This window comes from Carcharodon carcharias, chromosome 6 (genome assembly GCF_017639515.1).
Source record: "Carcharodon carcharias isolate sCarCar2 chromosome 6, sCarCar2.pri, whole genome shotgun sequence".
NCBI classification, from domain to species: domain Eukaryota; kingdom Metazoa; phylum Chordata; class Chondrichthyes; order Lamniformes; family Lamnidae; genus Carcharodon; species Carcharodon carcharias.
The window spans coordinates 87769841-87789119 of NC_054472.1; the positions used below are offsets into that span (position 1 = coordinate 87769841).

Sequence of the window (19279 nt, forward strand, 5' to 3'; positions counted from 1 at the left end):
AAATGCAAAAATTAATGAACTTCCTGTCTTGTAACCACGCCAATGATCTATTGTGAATTTCTAACTTGAAATTTGGCTTTACTGTTAGAAAGACATAATATTCCATCTTAAAATGCATTGACGACTCCTGTCAGGCTTTGTCAGTGAGAACTGTTTTAAAAATATCAGCACTTGTAACATCTGTTGCGTCCGTAAGCAGCACTGTGACAAGGTTTTTTAATATATCCTCAGCAACTAAGACAATAACTGCTATCCTATACTTAAGAGTTTACGCTTTTTTTAAAAAAAAGCTGGCCAGTCTGCATACTGCTGGCTGTATCTACAAATTGTCTGTTGAGGTGTCCCACTCTCAGAGCTTCCTTGTGTCAGCCATCAGGCTTGTTGCCAAAGATCAGGAAAGCATTTAGGCAGGAATGCTAAATTTAAATGTATATTTTAATATTTTGTTCCTTACAGATCTCCAGGACACACTTCCTTCCTTTCTCTGTCTCTGGCTGACTTTGCCACATGGTTTCCCTTTCCCAAACCATGCAATTCGCAATTAGAACTGTCATTCTAGCTGCTATCTGAATCACCTGGCACATGTTGCTGCTGACACTGATATCTTAGCCCTGATCTTTCCTGCTCTTCCCTACATCCCCGATCTTCTAATGTTTCTGGCTAGCTCCAGACTGCTGGGACCTACTGCAGAATTCCCCCAAATGTGTAGCCAGTTGACCTGAAGACTTACTGTGGCTTTTCTCTTTGCTTCCAAAACACTGCCCACACCTGCTGATTTATTCATGGCCCGTTCATTGCAGCTGACATTGCTGTCTGACTGCCTACCTGCCCACCCATTTCACTGCGACCCCAGAAATCTTTTGTTAAGGGCTGTCTGCTCACATGCATATAACATTCTGTTTATCCATGGCTGATTCTCTGCCAGTTCATTGCCACCAAAAGAGCGTCCTGTCCCAATTATATGGAAAGAAGGAAACTTCAGGACCACAGGAATTTCAGATTGCTGAAGCAACAAACATTAGGCTAATCAATTCAGCTGCAAATTGTGGAGAGAGACTTAGGGAGCAAGAAAATTGCATTTTGATGGGATGAATGGTAAAGACTAATATTTTGATTTTTGGAGGTTAGTTACTAGGTGGGGAAGAAGGTCAAATTGTCTGAGTGATGAGAAGACAGTAGAATCTTGTTTATATAGAGAGTTGTTGACCATTGATTGTTTTACTATAGTAAATTGTTGAAGCAGAGATTATTGCATCTTTTAAACGAGCATCGGAAAATATTTGAAACAGAGGAAGACACCAGTGTATAGGCAGTTTTGGATTGACTAAGTGAAAATCAAAATACTGCAGATGCTGGAAATATGAAACAAAAACAGAAAATGCTGGAAGTGCTCAGCAGGACAGGCAGCATCTGTGGACAGAGAAAGAGGTGATGTTTCAGGTCGATGTCCTTTCATCAGAACTGGGAAAAGTTAGAGATGTAATAGGTTTTGAGCAAGACAGTGGATGGGACAAGGGCAAAGGAAGGCCTGTGATAGGGTGGAAGTCAGGAGAGATAGAAATACAGAAGATTTAATTTTAAAGGGCCAGAGGAATGGTGATGGGGCAAGAAAAGAAACAAAGAACCAAAAGATATACTTAGAGTAGTTGTGCTGCTGTCCGAAAGTGAAAATAGAGAACAACTGAAACATGCAAAGAAAAGGAAACAGTTTATACTCTGAAATTGTTGAACTCAATATTGAGCCTGGAATGCTGTAAAGTGCCTAATTGAAACATGAGGTGCTGTTCTCAAGCTTACATTGAGCTTCACTGGAACAGAACTGGAACACCGACTTTCACGGCTACTTCAACTATACTTACTCACACCCTACACCCAATAGGATTACATTCCGTTCTCCCAGTTCCGCCATCTGTTGCATTTGTTCGATGGTGCAACCTTCCACAGTGTTTCTGACGTGTCTTTTTTCCTCAATGAAGAACCCCCCCCAACCCGGTGGTTGACAGGGCCCTCCTCCACCATATCTGCCACATTTTCCGCACTTCTACACTTACCCCTTCCCCTCCATCCCAGAACCACAATGGGGTCCCCCTGGTCTTCACCTTCCACCCCACCAGTCACTGTGTTCAACGGATCATTTTCCGCAATTTTGATGCCACCACCAAATACGTTTTTCCACCCCCCACCCCTCCCTTCAGCATTGCAAAGAGACCATTCCCTCGGTGGTACTCTTGTCCACTCTTCAATCACCCCCAATGCCTTTCATCTTTCCATGCAAACATAGGAGATGTAACACCTGCCCTTTTACCTCCTCTCTCCTCACTGTCCAAGGTCCCAAACACTCCTTCCAGGTGAAGCAGCTATTTGTGTGTACATTTTTCAAATTAGTCCACTATATTCGCTTCTCAAAATGTGGTGTCCTCTATGTTGAAGAGACCAAACACAGATTGGATGACAACTTTGCGGAACACCTCCTTTCAGTCTTCAAGTATGACACTGAGTTTCAGTGAGGACAGTGGCCTGTCTATTTAATTCTCCACCTTGCTCTCTCGCTGACATCTCTGTCCTTGACCTGCTGCACTCTTTCAGTGAAGCTCAATGTAAGCTTGAGGAACAGCACCTCATTGATTAGGCAGTTTATAGCTTTTCAGATTCAACACTGAGTTCAACAATTTCAGACTAAATTCTGTCAACCATATTGTTTCCTTTTCTTTGCATGTTTTGGTTTTTCTCGTTATTTTCATTTTTGCACAGTAGCACACCTATTCTTGCCCCCATCACCATTCTCTTTGGCCCTGCATGACTAACTGTTGTCATCCTGTCTCTCCTGTCTTCCACCCTATCACAGGCCTTCCAATGCTCTTGTCTTACCCACCCCTTGCTCAAAACCTAGTATATTTCTAACTTTCCCCCAGTTATGATGAAAGGTCACAAGCCTGAAACATTAACTCAGTTTTTTCTCTGCACAGATGCTGCCTGACCACTGTGTATTTCCAGCATTTCCTGTTTTTATTTTGGATTGACTTAAGTATCTGTCATCTATTGATAGGTCTGTTGTTAAATTGGTGTTATAAAGTATTGATATTTGCTGAATTTGTGTTTTTTCTTTTAACAGAGGAGATAAAATCAGAAACAGAGAAACAAAGGTAAGCTATTGTTAATTTAATGTTTCATAATACTTGTAGTATTTATTCCTGATGGCTTCATTACATCTAAATGTAGAATTCCACAGTAAGATATTTCCCATTATGTAGAATTTGACTTATGTACATCTATAACACTGAAGTTTTAATGTGTAATACAAGCGCAAACAGAAAAATTTCCCTAATGTTTGTGATTGTATTCCTTACCTGCTGATTATGATCTATCTAATAATAGTTTGCATATTGCCAACTTTAAAAGGTGCCATCTTGAATAATTGCTGTAAGCTTTTTTGTTTTTCTAAATCTCCAGAATAGGGCTTGTGTAGGATCTGATTCATACAACGTACGAGTTGGTCTTTCAGCATTTTGCAGCAGGCGGTCATGTTGAAAGTTAATTTCCATACTTCTCACAATTTTCCCTGAAGACAAATGATTAAAATCTCATACCCAGGCTTTCCAGAAAGCACTTAAATGTGTTTTGTTTTCAGCCAGCTAGTTTTTGATTCATATGGAGTCCCATCACTATGCCTGAGTCTTCGAGCTACTGAGAAATTTGCATGTAGAACTTGTTTACTTGTTAAATAATGAACATTCTGCTTAGGACGGAACCTCACTTACTATGTCCAGAATATAGCCTCGCAGAGCCAAGCCTTAGAGACCTTTAAATGTGCCAGGGACCTGTTGAAGTGTTAACAAGCTAGAAATGTGTAATTTACTTGGGTAATCTATGAAGTTTATGGAGCTTGTGTGGAGTGTGGTATGTACAATGTTTTGCCTTGGGTTGCTAATAATGGCCCATGCTATTACACTGCTCAGAGTAATTCCAGAGATATTTTAAATCTGAGCCTACTGAGGCCCGCGAGAAACCTTCCCTGCTTTCCCAGCAGACCTAGTGATGCCTTCCTCCCACGGGTTTTGTCTTTTCAGCAGGATCTTGGCTGTTATTTTTCTCCATCCCTCTCCCTCTGGCTCAGTAGTGCTACTTACTTCTTCATCCCACAGGTGTTCTCTACTCACCTCATCACTCCCTTTGCATTTTATACTCGAGTTGCTTCCTCCCTGTACCCCAAATTTGTCTTTCTTTCCATTATAGTATATATGTGTCTATATTTCTCCCTTCATACCCTCTTTCAAACTGGTTTTCCAAGAACATCTGTCTTCAGAAGTCCAGAGTCAAGAAACCTTCAAATGTACTAGGGATCTGTAGGAGCTTGACCAGCTAAAAATGTGCAATTTGTGTGGGTAATTTATGAAGTTTGTGGAACTTGGGTGCAGTGTAGTATGGTAGGTTTGGTCTTGAGTTGACATTTGTGCTTTTAACTAAAAGTGATAATGCTGAAGGTCTCGGCTCCATACCTCTCAGCATTTCTCCTCCATTGTCAAAGTCTAAATTTTGCCTCTAGTACTAGTTAACTTCTTGCTGCTCATTAAGGTTTTGATTTGCAGGGCAATCCGGAGCAGTTTAGTAAGACTACTCTTAATATCTGGTGGCACAGGCCTGTGTGTGTTGTCATTGCCTGCCTTCGATTCAAGGATGATGTCTACTCAGGATCAAGCGTTTCTGCTATGGTTTTTCATGTGACTGAGTTGGCTGATTTTCGACCTGTAGATCTTTGGGCACATTGGACAGGATGTCCCATGAGGTAGTGAGACCTGGAGTGCAGGAGTTCTTTCATTTTCTGCCATTGTTTTGCTTCATCATTAAGGCATTGGGACTCAAAACATGATGGACAAGATGTCACCATTTTGAGCAGCTGGTAACGAGCTTCTGCCAGTCATTATGGCCAATGCTGCTGCACTTCAGGGAGAGTTTCAGTGTATGAAGCATTTTCCCTGGGAATGTTGCCAATTTGAGAGTTGAGAGAACTGGACTTGACGAGGGAGACAATTTTTAGCCATGCAGACACAGTTGGCAGTCCATCATACTTGATTTTGCAGGATTATTGCTTGATCTAGCTTTAAGGAAGACATTAGCATTGGTTTAACAGTCCTCCCATTGAATCTGGAGGATGTAACAGAGGCATTGCTGATTTCTCTCTTGAATTTCTCTCTCGCTCTTGTGAATCGCTAATGCACAGTCCAGTTCTCACTGCAGTACAGGAGCATGGTGACGACAACTGCTCTGTATACTAAGATTTTTGTTGACTTTCAGCGGTCTTTGTGGTCAAAGTGCTTGCTGCTGTAATTTTTATAAGGCTAATTGGCATAGCTGATGTGGTGTGGATCCTTTCATGAATGGTGGCCTTTTGAGAAAGATAACTCGAGATTTGGGAAGTGCTCAACATATATCGAGGACTCTCCTTAAACATCTATGGGAGGTGGAATATTTGGCTGTCCAGATGTACATTGATATGGGTTTTGTTTTGGCGACATTCAAGGACAGGCTGAGTTTCTTGCATACATAATTATAGAGTTCAGGAGTGGCATGCAAATCTGGTGTGGAGTGGGCAATGATACGGTAGTCATCTGCAAACTGTATTTCATACATATCTATGGTTGTCAGTTTAGTTTTGGTATGGAGGCCACCAAAGTTAGAGTCTTCCATCTCGATGGTACTTAATCTAGAGGGCACTTGATCTTTCTTGAGGTGAAAGCCACTGTCAGGTAGATTGTGAATAGTATGGAGGCTATCACACAACTTTGCTTGACCCCAGTCCAGATCTTGAAGGCATTTGCTTCAGATCTCCCACTCAAGATGATTGCAGTCTTATCATGAAGCAGTTGCAGGATTGTGATGAAATTTCTTGGACGTCCAAATCTTTGGAGCACGATCCATAGAGCCTCATGATTTACTGAGTCAAATGCTTTGGTCAGGTCATTGAAGCAATGAAGAGTCCCTGGTGTTGTTCTTGACATTTTTCTTGGATTTATCTGGCAACAAAGAACATTTTGGAGGTTCCTTTGGAAGGTCTAAAGCCACGCAATGTCTCTGGAATGATTTCCTCAGCCACCGGAAGTAGGCGGTTCAGGAGAATGTGTATCAGGATTTTGCCTGAAGAAGGAAATACCTTGATATTTTCCACTGCATAATTTATCTTCCTTCTTGAAGATGGGTACAATTATTGCATTCCTAAATTTGGAAGGGGTGTTCTTTGTAATCCAGAATCCATAGGATGAATGCGTAGTGTCTTGATGTGAGAAAAAGCCTGCCAGCTTTGAAGACTTGAGCTGAAATATCATCAGGGCCTCAGACTTTGTTGTTTTTCATCTATTTGATTGTATGATGCAGCTCTCCCATTGATGATGGGATTCTATCATAAGGTACTGGGCAACAACCTGGAGACTATCAGCTGCCACTATGGATTCATGGTTGAAGAGTTGTTCAAAATGCTTTTTCCCAGCATTGACTGATCTTTAAGAAGAAGAACACTACCCTGTGACCGAAGAGATTTTTTTTGTTCATTTGACTTTGGTTTATAGATGGTCTTGGAGGCAACAAATAAAGGTTCACATGCCCTGATGGTCAGAATACTGTTTAACTGTTGGGTTTTCTCTTTCCACTACATGTCCTTTATCTTCTGGAATTGTCTTTGGATGTCAGCCTTGAGCTGATGGAATGCTGCCTTCTTGAGTTGCAACCTTGGGTTGTTCTGCTAGGCAATAAAGGTTGCTCATTTCTGTTCCAGGAGGTCACATATTTGAGCATTGTTTTCGTCGAACGAGCCCTGGTCTGGGCACAGGAGCCTAGTACAGCCTACTTTATTTGATCCCACTGTTTTGGAATTGAGTTCAATGTGTGAAGATTTTCTAGATTGGTCGAGGCTACACTTGGAATTCCTTTCTTTGGTTGGGCTGTTTTAGGGCTGAGACATTGATCATCTTCCTCTTGGACTTTTGGGTCTTGTGACATCTTGATGCTAGGTGGATCTTCAACACCAATCAAACAATTTGGTGATCTGTCTAGCAGACACCAGCCTTCTGCATGGACAGACATCTCTTAGATCTTTGACTTGAACAATGACATAATTCAAGAGGTGCCAATGCTTTGATCTAGGATGCCTCCATGTGGTTTTGTATTTGTGTGTATCCCTGGTTAGAATAATACCAGTTTTGGCTAATATACTGTCCAGACACATTAGGCTTACACATGGCAACTTGGGAGGTTTTGAGATTATGACCAGGGCCTGTGGAACAGTACTACAGTAGGAAGTAAGAATGGATTTGGGCCACAGGGATGACTGATGGGGATTGTGTGGGAGAGCAAAGGCATCAGGAATTTCTACGCTGGTAAGGAAAGTAAGTTGCTAAGAATGACTGAGATGTCATTATGTGTGTAAATCTCTTGTTTTCAAAGAATAGTGCAGATGTAAATAACCCACTTCTGTAAAATTGAGTACTCTATTTTTGTTTAGCATTTAAATGCAAGTAGTTGTAAACTCTGACCCCTCACCAGCAATTACCATCCTCCTTTCTGCATCAGGCTAAACCAGACTATTTGCAACTTAAGCATCCCCTTTGCATGGTTGAGCTGAGCTTCAAGCCCATCCTCTTCATCATAATGTCTGCTCATTTCCACCTCTGTAACTCAGCTGTACTCTACCATAGCTATACCTCAACTGCACTGAAATAATCCTCTAGACCTTTGTCATCTCCAAATTTGATTCATCCATTGCTCCTCTGGCTGACCTCCACACTCTATGAACTTCAGCTCATCCAAAACTGTTGTTTTTGTCCTATCCAAAGTCCCAATCATGTATCATTCTTGCCCTTGTCAACCTACACTGGTTCTTGGCCCACAATGCTTCCAACTTAAAATTCTTATTATGTTTAAGTCCCTTTCCTGTCTCTGTAACCTCCTCCATCCCTACAATGCCCTGAACTTTGTGTTGCTACAACTTTATCAACAGAAATAATTTATATTTATACAGCACCCTTAACACAATAAAACATCCCAAGACGCTTTACAGAGCATTATAAAATAAAATATGACATTGGGGATAAGGAGATATTAGGGCATATTTTATGGAGTGACTTACAGTCAGAAAGTGAGGTAGAGAGATGAAGGGCTTAGGAAGGGAATTTCAGAGCTCAGGACGAGGTAACTGAAGTACCAGCCACCAATGGTAGTGTGATTAAAATCAGGGATGCTTGAGGCCTGAATTAGAGGAGCATGGGTATCTGGGAGGGTTGTAGGACTGGAGGAGTTTGCAGAGATAGGGAGGGATGAAGCCATTGGAGGGATTTGAAAACAAAATCAAAATTTCAAAATGAGAGTATTACTTAACCAGGAGACATTGCAGATCAGAGAGTGCAGAGGTGAATGGGGTTTGGGGCCAGTTAAGATACAGGCAGCAGAGTTTTGGATGACCTCAATTTCATGGATGTTAGAATATGGGAGGATGGCCAGGAGTGCATTAGAATAGTCAAACCTGGAGGTCATGAAGGCATGGATTGAGGGTTTTAGCAGCAGAAGAGCTTGGGCAAGTGGGGAGTTAGGTAATGTTACACAGCTGGAAATAGGCTGTCTTGGTGATGGCACAGATATGTGGTTGAAAGCTCATCTCGGGATCAAATATGAGATTGAGGGTGCAAACAGTTCAGCCTCAGACAGTTGCCATGGAGTTGATGGTAGGGGCGCATAATTTGCATCGGGGGCACAAGGCACTAGCTTCAGTCTTTCCATTATTTAATTGGAGGAAATTTTTGCAAATCCAGTACTGGATGTCGAACAAGCAGCCTGATAATATCAAGACAGCTGAAGAGTAAAGAGAAGTGGTGGTGGGGTAAAACTGGGTGCTGTCAGCATACATGTGAAAACAGACATTTTTGAATGATGCCGCCAAGGGGCAGCATGTAGATGGGAAATAGGAAGGGACTAAGGATAGACCCTGTGGTGGCACTAGAGGCAATTCTGCAGGAATGGGAAGAGACACCATTGATGGCAATTCTCTGGCCACAGCTAGATAAGCATGAAATGTGTCCTGTTCCATCCAGCTGAATGACAGTGGAGAGGTATTAGAGGAGGATGCTATGATCAATTGTAACAAAGGCTGTAGACAGGAAGAGGAGGTGCCTTTGTTATAGTCACTCGGATGTCATTTGTAACCTTCATAAGAACCATTTCGGTACAATGGCAGGGTTGGAAACCTGATTGCAGGGATTCAAACATGAAGTTCCAGGAAACAAGGACACAAAATGGTGAGATAGATTTCAGAACTTTTGAGAGGAAAGGGAGGTTGGAGATGGAACGGTAGTTTGCAAGCGCAGAGGGGTCAAGCATTTTTTTTTGAGAGGGGTGATAATGACAAATTTGAAGGACAGAGGGGTAGAACCTGAAGGGAGAGAAGATGAAACGCAACACAAGAAATAGGAGCAGGTGTAAGTCATACGGCCCCTCGGGCCAGTTCCACTGTGCAGTATGATCTTGGCCAATCTTTGACTTCAACTTCTCTTAACCACCTGTTATGACCGAGCAGTTGGTAAAACTGAGTTATTTTTTAAAAATCCTGGAGGGAAACTTTAAACAATCGTCAAAACTTATCATTTTAAGTGTTATGTTTGAGATGCAACCCTAAATTCAGGAATCATACTACCAGTTCTTAAAAGGTTTTATATTAAACTAAATGAATCATTTTATTAATTTACACAAGTTAAACATATACATGTGGCTACAAATTACTACGATCATAACTTTTAACAAATTCCCAAATTAATCTCCATTAAGGTAACAGCAGCCCATTGACTTAACCAGACACCAGGCAAAGCATTTTCATCCTATGAATTCAGAATGAAGTTCTTTTCACTTTAGCTGCTGTGGAGGCAATTAGAGGCTTACCTGCTTTTGATCTCACATTGCCTCTCCTCTATACACACACACAACGGTTGTCTTGTTATACCTAGCAAAGCCGATTGAATGTAAATTCACATTGTATCACCATCCACTTTGAACTCCATCTCTTTAACAATAAAACCCCTTTCATAGTACCAATTATATTAGTAATATAAACATATTGCTTGGTCTCTGCTAGCTAGGTGCCAGAATATACCCCACTTCTTGAATGCTTTATTCAAAGAATGCAAATGCACTCCATCTCTCTGTTTACATCTCAAAACTAGTATACATCAAAGCATCCAGACTAGCTGGCTTTAATCCAATTAAGACACATCCACAGACTAAACCACTATTTTAAAAGAAAAATATTTTCCAATAATATCTGCATTAATAGCTTCATGACACCACCCAATTACTACATCCCTTGATTTCCTGAGAGACCAAAAGTCTGTTGATCTTGGCCTTGATTATCATCAATAATGGAGCATTCACAGAGCTTTAGGGTAGAGAATTCCAAAGATTCTCAACCCTCTGAAATGAAGACATTTTCCCACATAACATAAAAGTAAAATACTGCCAATGCTGGAATTCAGAAACAAAACAGAAGATACTGGAAAAACTCAGCAGGTCTAACAGTATCTGTGGAGATAAAAACAGTTAATGTTTCGAGTCCGTATGACTCTTCAGAACTAAAGAGAAGTAAAAATGTGGTGAAATTTATACTGTTTAAGGGGGATGGAGCAGGTGAAGCTGGAGAGAAGGCCAGTGATAGGTGGGGGCATAGGAGAGATTGACAAAGAAGTCATGAACAAAATGACAAAAGGGTGTTAATGGTAGTAGTACTGGCTAAAGGATGTGCTGATGGTGGCATTAAGGTAAGAAAACAGAATGTGATAATAGCAGGACAAGGGTAAGCACTCTGGAAAGAACAACATGAACAAGTGACAGTTGGCTCTTGTAGGGGTGGGATGGGGAGGGGATAGTGGTGGGGAAAAAGATTGAAAGGTGGGGATAAAACAATGAATAAAAATGAAAATAAATAAAAATAAGTGGATTAAAAAATAAAAATGAATATTGAAAAAACGGGATAAAAAAAAGGGATGAGGATGGAGGAGAGAGTTCGTGGTCTGAAGTTGTTAAACTCAATGTTAGGTCCGGAAGGCTGTAAAGTGCCTAATTGGAAGATGAGGTGCTGTTCCTCCAGTTTGCGTTGGGCTTCACTGGAGCATTGCAGCAGGCCAATGAAAAACTTGGGCATGAGCGCAGGGTGGTGTGTTGAAATGGCAAGCGACAGGAAGGCCTGGGGCATGCTTGTGGACAGACTGAAGGTGTTCCGCAAAGCTCAAATGTAGAGGAGACCGCATTGGCAGTAGTGGATGCAGTAGACCAAATTGAAGGAGGTGCAAGCGAAGCGCTGCTTCACCTGACAAGAGTGTTTGGGCCCTTGGATGGGGGGGGTGGTGGTGTGGAGGCGGAGTGTAGGAAGGAAGGAAGGTGTGAGGGCAGAGGCGTGGGAAATGGGTCAGGTGCGGTTGAGCACCCTGTCAACCACAGTGGGTGGGAAACCTCAGTTAAGGAAGAAGGAAGCGCCATTTTGGAAAGTGGCATCATCTGAACAGATGTGACGGAGGCGAAGGAACTGAGAGAATGGGATGGAGCCCTTACAGGAAGCCAGGAAGGAGCTGTAGTCGAGGTACCTGTGGGAGTCATTGGGCTTGTAATGAATATTGGTGGACAGTCTATCACCAGAAATTGAGACAGAGAGGTCAAGGAAGGGAAGGGAATCTGTTTTATTTTCAGATTTCCAGCATCCGCAGTATACAGAGGTGTCAAGGAAGGGAAGTGTCAGGTGATGGACCATGTGAAAGTGATCGAGGGGTGGAAATTGGAAGCAAAATTGATAAATGTTTCCAGGTCCATACGAGAGCATGAAGCGGCACCGAAGCAGGCATCGATCTACCGAAAAAAGAGTTGTGAGAGGGGGCCTGAGTAGTATTGTAACAAGGAGCGTTCCACATACCCCATAAAGAGACAGGCACTGCGGCCCATGCAGGTACCTATAGCCACACCTTTTATTTGGAGGAAGTAAGACAAGTTTAAGGAGAAATTGTTCATTGGAGAACAAGTTCAGCCAGACGGAGGAAAGTGGTGGTGGATGGGGATTGTTTGGGCCCCTGTTCAAGGAAGAAGCGGAGAGCCCTCAGACCATCCTGATGAGGGATGGAGGTGCAGAGGGATTAGACATCCATGGTGGAGAGGTATTGGTTAGGGCCAGGGAACTGGAAATTGTTGATATGATGGAGGGCATCAGAGGAATTGCAGATGTAGGTGGGTAGAATCTGGACAAGGGGAAAGAGAATGGAGTGAAGATAGGAAGAAATTAGTTCTGTGGGGCAGGAACAGGCTGACATGATTGGTCTACCGGGACAGTCCTGTTTGTGGAGTTTGGGGAGGAGGTAGAAGTGGGCTGTCCGAGGTTGGGAAACTACATTTTTCCCCATCTCAGATCTAAATGGTCAACCCCTTATCCTGAGACTATGGCCCCCAATTTTTGATTCTCCAGTCAGAGGAAGCTGCCTCTGAGCATCTATCCCATCAAGCCTTCTTAAATCTTATACATTTTCAAGGAGATCACCTTTCGTTCTTCTAACCTCCAGAAACTATGGGCCCATTCTCCTCTGCTTCTCCTCATAGGACAACCTGCTCATCCTAGGAATCAATCTAGTGAGCTTTTGTTTCACCCCTTCTAAGGCACGCATATCTTTTTTAGGTACCTAGACCAGAACTGTACATAGTACTCCAGATGTGGTTTCACCAAAGCTCTGCTGCCATTTGCATGGCACTTTACAGATTTCTGGACTCAACATTGAGTTCAATAATTTAAGACTGTCATCCCTGAAATGACTCTAATCCCAGACTGAATTAAGCAAACATGAATACAGCGCTAGTTACTGAATTTAGCTAGTCACAAAGTGAGCACTTGGGAATTTGGTGAATGAGGGATTTTGGTGCAGTGGGGGAGGAGGTAACTTTGAGTTTAAAAGAGCATGGTGAGCAGTGGAACCGTTTAAAAGAGCTATGGGGCTCAGCATGTGGATCAGCTGTGTTGTGAGGAAAATTCAAAGTGAGACATTACAGGGAATCAGACGATTAATTGGTAGTGAGTATTTTGCTAATTTATCTTTCAAAACACGGTAATTTAGTAGTAATTGTAAGGTTTATGAGCAGTAGTAAAGTTTATTAGGAGCATTAGGGTCTAGGTTTCTCACCTCCAGTTTCTAATAAATAGTTTGTAAAGTTAAGGCATGGCAGAGCAGTTCGGGTATGTGAAATGCCCATCCTGTAACATGAGGGAAGTAGTGGATGCTTCCTGTGGCCTGGACAACTACGGGTGCAGGAAATGTCACCAGCTGCAGAAACTTGAGCTTTGGGTTTTGGAACTCAAGCAATGGCTGGAGTCACTGTGGCACATCCGTGATGCTGGAAACTATGTGAATAGCACATTTAGGGAGATGATTGCACTGCAGGCTAAGAGAATACAGGCAGAGAGGGAATGGGTGGAACAGCCAGAAAGTCTAAGAGGGCCAGACAGGTAGTGCAGGAGTCCCCTGAGTCCATCTCGCTCACTAAACAGTTCTTCCATTTTGGATATGGATGAAGGGTATTGGTTCCTCAAAGGTGTGCAGCCTGATCCAAGCCTGTAGCACCATCAGTGGCTCAGCTGCACAGGAGGGGAGGAAGAAGAGTGGAAGAGCAATAGTGTGAGAAGATTCAATAGTTAGGCATACAGATAGATGTTTCTGCAGTGCTCTAGGATGTTATGTCTCCCTCTTTCCAGGGTTAAAGATGTCACTGAGTGGCTGAAGGACATTGTTATAGGGAGGATGCACAGGTTGTGGTCCATATTTCTGCCAATGATATAGATAGAAAGAGGAATGAGGTCCTGAAAGCAGATATTAGAGAGCTAGGAAAGAAATTAAAAAGTAGGACTTCAAAAGCAGTCATCTCAAATTATTCCCAGTGTCATGTCCTAGTGTATACAGAAATAGGAGGATAGAGCAATTGAATGCATGGTAGGAGAGGTGGGGCAGGAAGGAAATCTTTAGATTTCTGAGGTACTGGGACCAGTGGAGCAGGACCGGGACCAATATCCTCACTGGGAGATTTGTTGGGGCACTGGGGTGATTGGCCGGGGGTGGGGGAGGCCCGAGAGGGATTTCAAAAAGGGGAGAAACAAAACTAATAATGTCATGGTGTCATAGACTTTACAGCACAGAAAGAGGCCCTTCGGACCATTGTGTCCACTCCAGTCATCAAGCCCCTATCTACTCTAATTCCATTTTCCAGCACTTGGCCCATAGCCCTGGATGCTATGGTGTTTCAAATGTTCATCGAAATACATCTTCAATGTTGTGAGGGTGCCTGCCTCCACCACCCTTCCAGACAGAGTTCCAGATACCCCCCACCCTCTGGGTGAAAAAATATTTTACTCAAATCCCCTCTAAACCTCCTGCCCCTTACGCTAAATCTATGCCCCCTGGTTATTGACCCCTCCACTAAAGGGAAACGTTTTTTTCCTATCTGCCCTGTCTATGCCCCTCATAATTTCGTATGCCTCAATCTGGTCCCCCCTCAGCCTTCTCTGTTCCAAGGAAAACAACCCCAGTCTATCCAATCTCTCTTCATAGCTGAAACGCTCCAGCCTAGGCAACATCCTGGTGAATCTCCTCTGCACCTGTATTTATTATATTATATATATTATCAACATCTCCTCTGTATTTATCCACGGGTAGAGACAACTTTTCTTTGTGAGTGAACCCCTCGCTGTTCGATATATTTTCGGTTTTGTCCAAAATGATAACTTGCACAGTGAAAAACAGCAATAGACCTGATGACAAAAAAACCATGAAAAGGTATATAGTTGGCATTTTAAAAGATTTACAGAAGTGGATGTATTAGTAGACTATCGTACATACAACTATTTATAAATTTTATGTATATTCGCCAGTGATCTAGGCCCTGGAGTAGATCCTTGAACTTCAGGAATATTTTCCAATCTGTTCCTCCAGCCACAATCGATTCATCTTCAGTGGAATTGTGCCAAAATGAAATGTTTTTACTCGAAGCGTTCTGCTTTATTTTGGCTAGCCCTATAACCTTGAGTAGTTTGATACTTTATGGACACTTTATTCATGCATCATAAATTATCCATGAATTTGTCCTTCCTTCCAGTAGCGATGTCAACAAAGAAACTTAATGCCTGGCTGGATGGTTGACACAAAGCAGGAAGTTTAGACTGGAAATAACATGTTCATCATTGTTTCCTTCTAAATTCCACTTTGTGATGTTAGTGCAAAAACACAGGACTTTGTGCTACTTATCATGCCTTAGACTATGCAATGGACCTTATGGAGGCAATGGCATAGTGGTATTGTCGCTAGACTAGTAACCAGAGAACAAAAACAGAATTACCTGGAAAAACTCAACAGGTCTGGCAGCATCGGCGGAGAAGAAAAGAGTTGACGTTTCGAGTCCTCATGACCCTTCGACAGAACTACCTTCTGTCGAAGGGTCATGAGGACTCGAAACGTCAACTCTTTTCTTCTCCGCCGATGCTGCCAGACCTGCTGAGTTTTTCCAGGTAATTCTGTTTTTGTTTTAGTAACCAGAGACCTCGGTTTGAAACCCGCCAGGCAGATGGTAGAATTTGATTTCAATAAAAATCTGGACATAAAAGTCTAATCATGACCATGTAATCATTGTCGATTGAACCATCTGGTTCAGTAATGCCCTTTAGAGAAGGAAATCTAGTACCCTTTTGTGGTCTGGCATGTGACTCCAGCAATGTGGTTGATTCTTTAAATGCTCTCTGAAATGGTCTAGCAAGCCATGCAATTGTATAAAACCGCTACAAAGTCACAAAAAAAGAACAAAACTCATTCGTTGGCCACACGGACCACCCAGCATTGACCCAGACACCGGAAACGGCAAGGACAATCTCAGTCCTATCGACCCTGCGAAGTCCTCCTTACTGACATCTTGTGCCAAAATTGGAGAGCTGTCTCACAGACTAGTCAAGCAACAGCCTGACATAGTCATCCTCACAGAATCATATCTTACAGATAATGTCCCAGACACCACCATCACCATCTCTGGGTATGTCCTGCCCCACTGGCAGGACAGACCCAGCAGAGGTGGCGGCTCAATGGTATAGGGAGGGAGTTGCCCTGGGAGCCCTCAACATTGACTCTGGACTCCATGGCATCAGGTCAAACACGGGCAAGGAAATCTCCTGCTGATTATCGTGTACCGCCCTCCCTCAGCTGATAATCAGTGCTCCTCCATGTTGAAGAAAAGTAGCAGGCAAAATTGGAAGGGAATGGAAACAAAAGCTAGCATCAAATTAGGGTTAAAATACAGAAAAATGTTAAAGTGAATTAAATGCACTCTATTTGAATGCATGTAGCATTCACAATAAGGTAGATGAATTGATGGCAAAAATAGAAGTAAATGGGTATGATCTAAATGCCATTATGGTCTAAATGTCATTACAAGATCTGGCTGCAGGGTGACCATAGCTGGGAACTGAATACTCAAGGGTATTTGACATTTAGGAAGGATAGACAAAAAGGAAAAGGAGATGGGGTAGCACTTTAATAAAGGATGAGATCAATACATTAGAGACATTGGTGAGAGATATTTATAGGCCACCAAGCAGTAGTGGTAATGTTGGGCATGGTGTAAATCAGGAAGTTAGAGGCACATGTAATCTGAGTAATACAGTAATCAGGGGGTCTTCAATCTACATACAGACTGGGTAAACCAAATTAACACTCATACTGTGGAGGATGAATTCCTGGAAAATATGCAAGATGGTTTTCTAGAACAGTTTGTTGAGGGACCAATTAAGGAATGACTATTTTAGACCTAGTATTGTGCAATGAGAAAGGACTAATTAATAGTCGTGTTGTAAAGGAGCCTTTCGGGAAGGGTGACCATAATAGGAAATTTTACATTACTTTTGAAAGTGATGTAGTTCAATCTAAAACTAGTTTTTAAATCTAAACAAAGGAAACTAGAAAGGTGTGAGGGGCAAGTCTTTTGTCATTTAATTTCATCTGTCTTCCGCCTTATCACAGACCTTGCCTTTGTGGTGTTTTTTTTTTATGGTCCAACATTTTTATTACTTCAAACCAAATTATGGGATTCACTCATGTTTACATAGGTTTCTGAGGAGGTCCACGTGGGATATTGGTGCCTGGCCTGAAACGTGGAGGTGGAGTTTGGTCCTTTCTGGTGTCTCATGAAAGATATCTTACCACTTTCCTGTGGATGGCATAGCTGACACAGTAATGCAATTTGACGTACAGCTTGGGCAACCCCTATCCAACTTCACCTACTTAAAAGCTATCACATTTCTAGCTTTTCCCAGTCCTCAAGAAAACTTGAAATATTAGTTCTGTTTCTCTTTCCACAGATGCTGCCAGACCTGTTGATTATTTTCAGCATTTCCTGTTTTTATTCCATTTATTCCAACTCTGTTTTCTGTTCTTTAACCAATTCTTTATCCATGCTGATATATTATTTCTAACCCCATGAGCCCTAACTTTGTGCAAAGCCTTTCATGTGGCACTTCATCAAATGCCTTTTGAAAATTCAAGTATGCTACATCTACCCTGCCAGTTACATCCTCAAAAACTCTTCACAAATTTGTCTAACATTTCCAATTCTTAAGATTATGTTAACTCTGCCTAATCATGTTATGATCTTCTAAGTGCCCTGTTACAACTTCCTTAATAATGGATTTCAGATTTTCTTAGGCAGATGTCAGGCCAACTGGTCTGCAATTCCATATTTTCTCTCTCCCTCATTTCTTGAATAGTTTTGTTAGTATCTCGTAAATTTGCAAGAGCATCACCAGTGCATTCACATTCTCTGCAGCCACCTCTTTTAGAACCCTAGGCCTAAGCCATCAGGCCAGGGTATTTCTCTGCATTTAGTTCCATTAATTTCTCTAAAACCTTTTCTTTGCTAACATTAATTACTTTACGTTCCTAACTCTTATTAGATCCTTGGTACCCTTTTATTTTTTGGGCGTGTTTTGTGTCTTCTACTGTGAAAACAAACACAAAATATTTCTTTCACCTCTACCATTTGTCTACCATTTCCTTATTCCCCATTATAATTTCTCCTCCCTCAGCCTTTAAAGGACTTGAATTTACGGTCACTACTGCCTTCCTTTTTACTTACAATGTATTTCTTCATGCTAGTTTACTCTTGTACTCTATTTTCTCCCTCTTTATCATTTTTTCAGTCACCCTTTGTTGGTTTCTAAAACATTCCCAATTCTCAAGCTTACTACTTTGCTACGATCCCCATAGAGACCATTAACCTGAGTAGAAAGCAATTTGCAAACAATTTCAATAAAAGGAATCTATGGATAACATTTCACTTTTGAAAACTTTTACTGTCACAGTCAAACCCAAAATCAACAGAACGCTTGTCTTGTTAATGCATGCTAAATTTTGTTTCACTCAAAGATGGACTTCACTTTAAATAGTTGATATAGCAAAGATATGCCTCACATAATTACAAGCACTTGCATCACTTCCCTCACAAATGTGGCACCACATGCAATCTCATTGTCTTTCCAACACAGCCTCCAGTATGTAGAATCTCTCGCTTTTCCCACTCAATGGATTTGGCCCTCAAATCGATTTAAGTGGTATCTGTATTTTATCCAAGGTCCCCAGACATGGCTAACACTGACAAAGTGCATATCTACAATCTTAATCTGGTTACACCATTCCTGATGGCATAGCTTTGCTTTTCAACCAACCAAGCAACCAGCAACACCTGGTCAGGGTCTTGTTCTCTGATGCAAACATTTAACTCTTTAGCATGCCTGAGCTATTCACACTGCTTTTAGAATTCAATACGTTTAAGCTTATCATACACTGCTTCCCCAAGAGCTTGTGGAGTTCTATTTTTCATTTTAGTGCCGAACAGAAAATGGATTTTTCATAGGTTCTCCTCACACAAGTTTTGTGTGTACTGCTGATAGAGACAACCTGCAACTGGAATCCCCAACTAGTTTTTCTTTGGTTTTTTTTTTAGATTTCATCCCATAGCAACGTCAGCCAGAGTAACTTCTCAGAAGTCTAATGATCTCATAGCCAGGAATCCCAATTGCACCCCTTTCCCCTCTTGCTTCACTTTGGATTGAAAGGGATATCTCTCAAATACAGATTTTTGCAAATTATGGAGTTTGTCTCAAATCTTCTTGGCAATAATATAAGCCTCATCTTTTAACCTAATGCCATCATTAACTTATTTAGTTAGCCACAAATGGATCACTTTTCCCATG

The 19279-nt window shown here is 41.8% G+C and overlaps 1 protein-coding gene across 4 annotated transcripts in view; it reads left to right on the forward strand.

Annotated features, from left to right (window-relative positions):
* arfgef1 (ADP-ribosylation factor guanine nucleotide-exchange factor 1 (brefeldin A-inhibited)) overlaps positions 1-19279 on the forward strand; it is a 312411-nt gene that overhangs the window by 62289 nt on the left and 230843 nt on the right. For all 4 annotated transcript variants that reach the window (XM_041189760.1, XM_041189763.1, XM_041189762.1 and 1 more), the window contains exon 2: positions 3113-3143. In XM_041189760.1, the coding sequence (XP_041045694.1) occupies positions 3113-3143 (31 nt within the window). The remainder of the gene's footprint in view (positions 1-3112; positions 3144-19279) is intronic.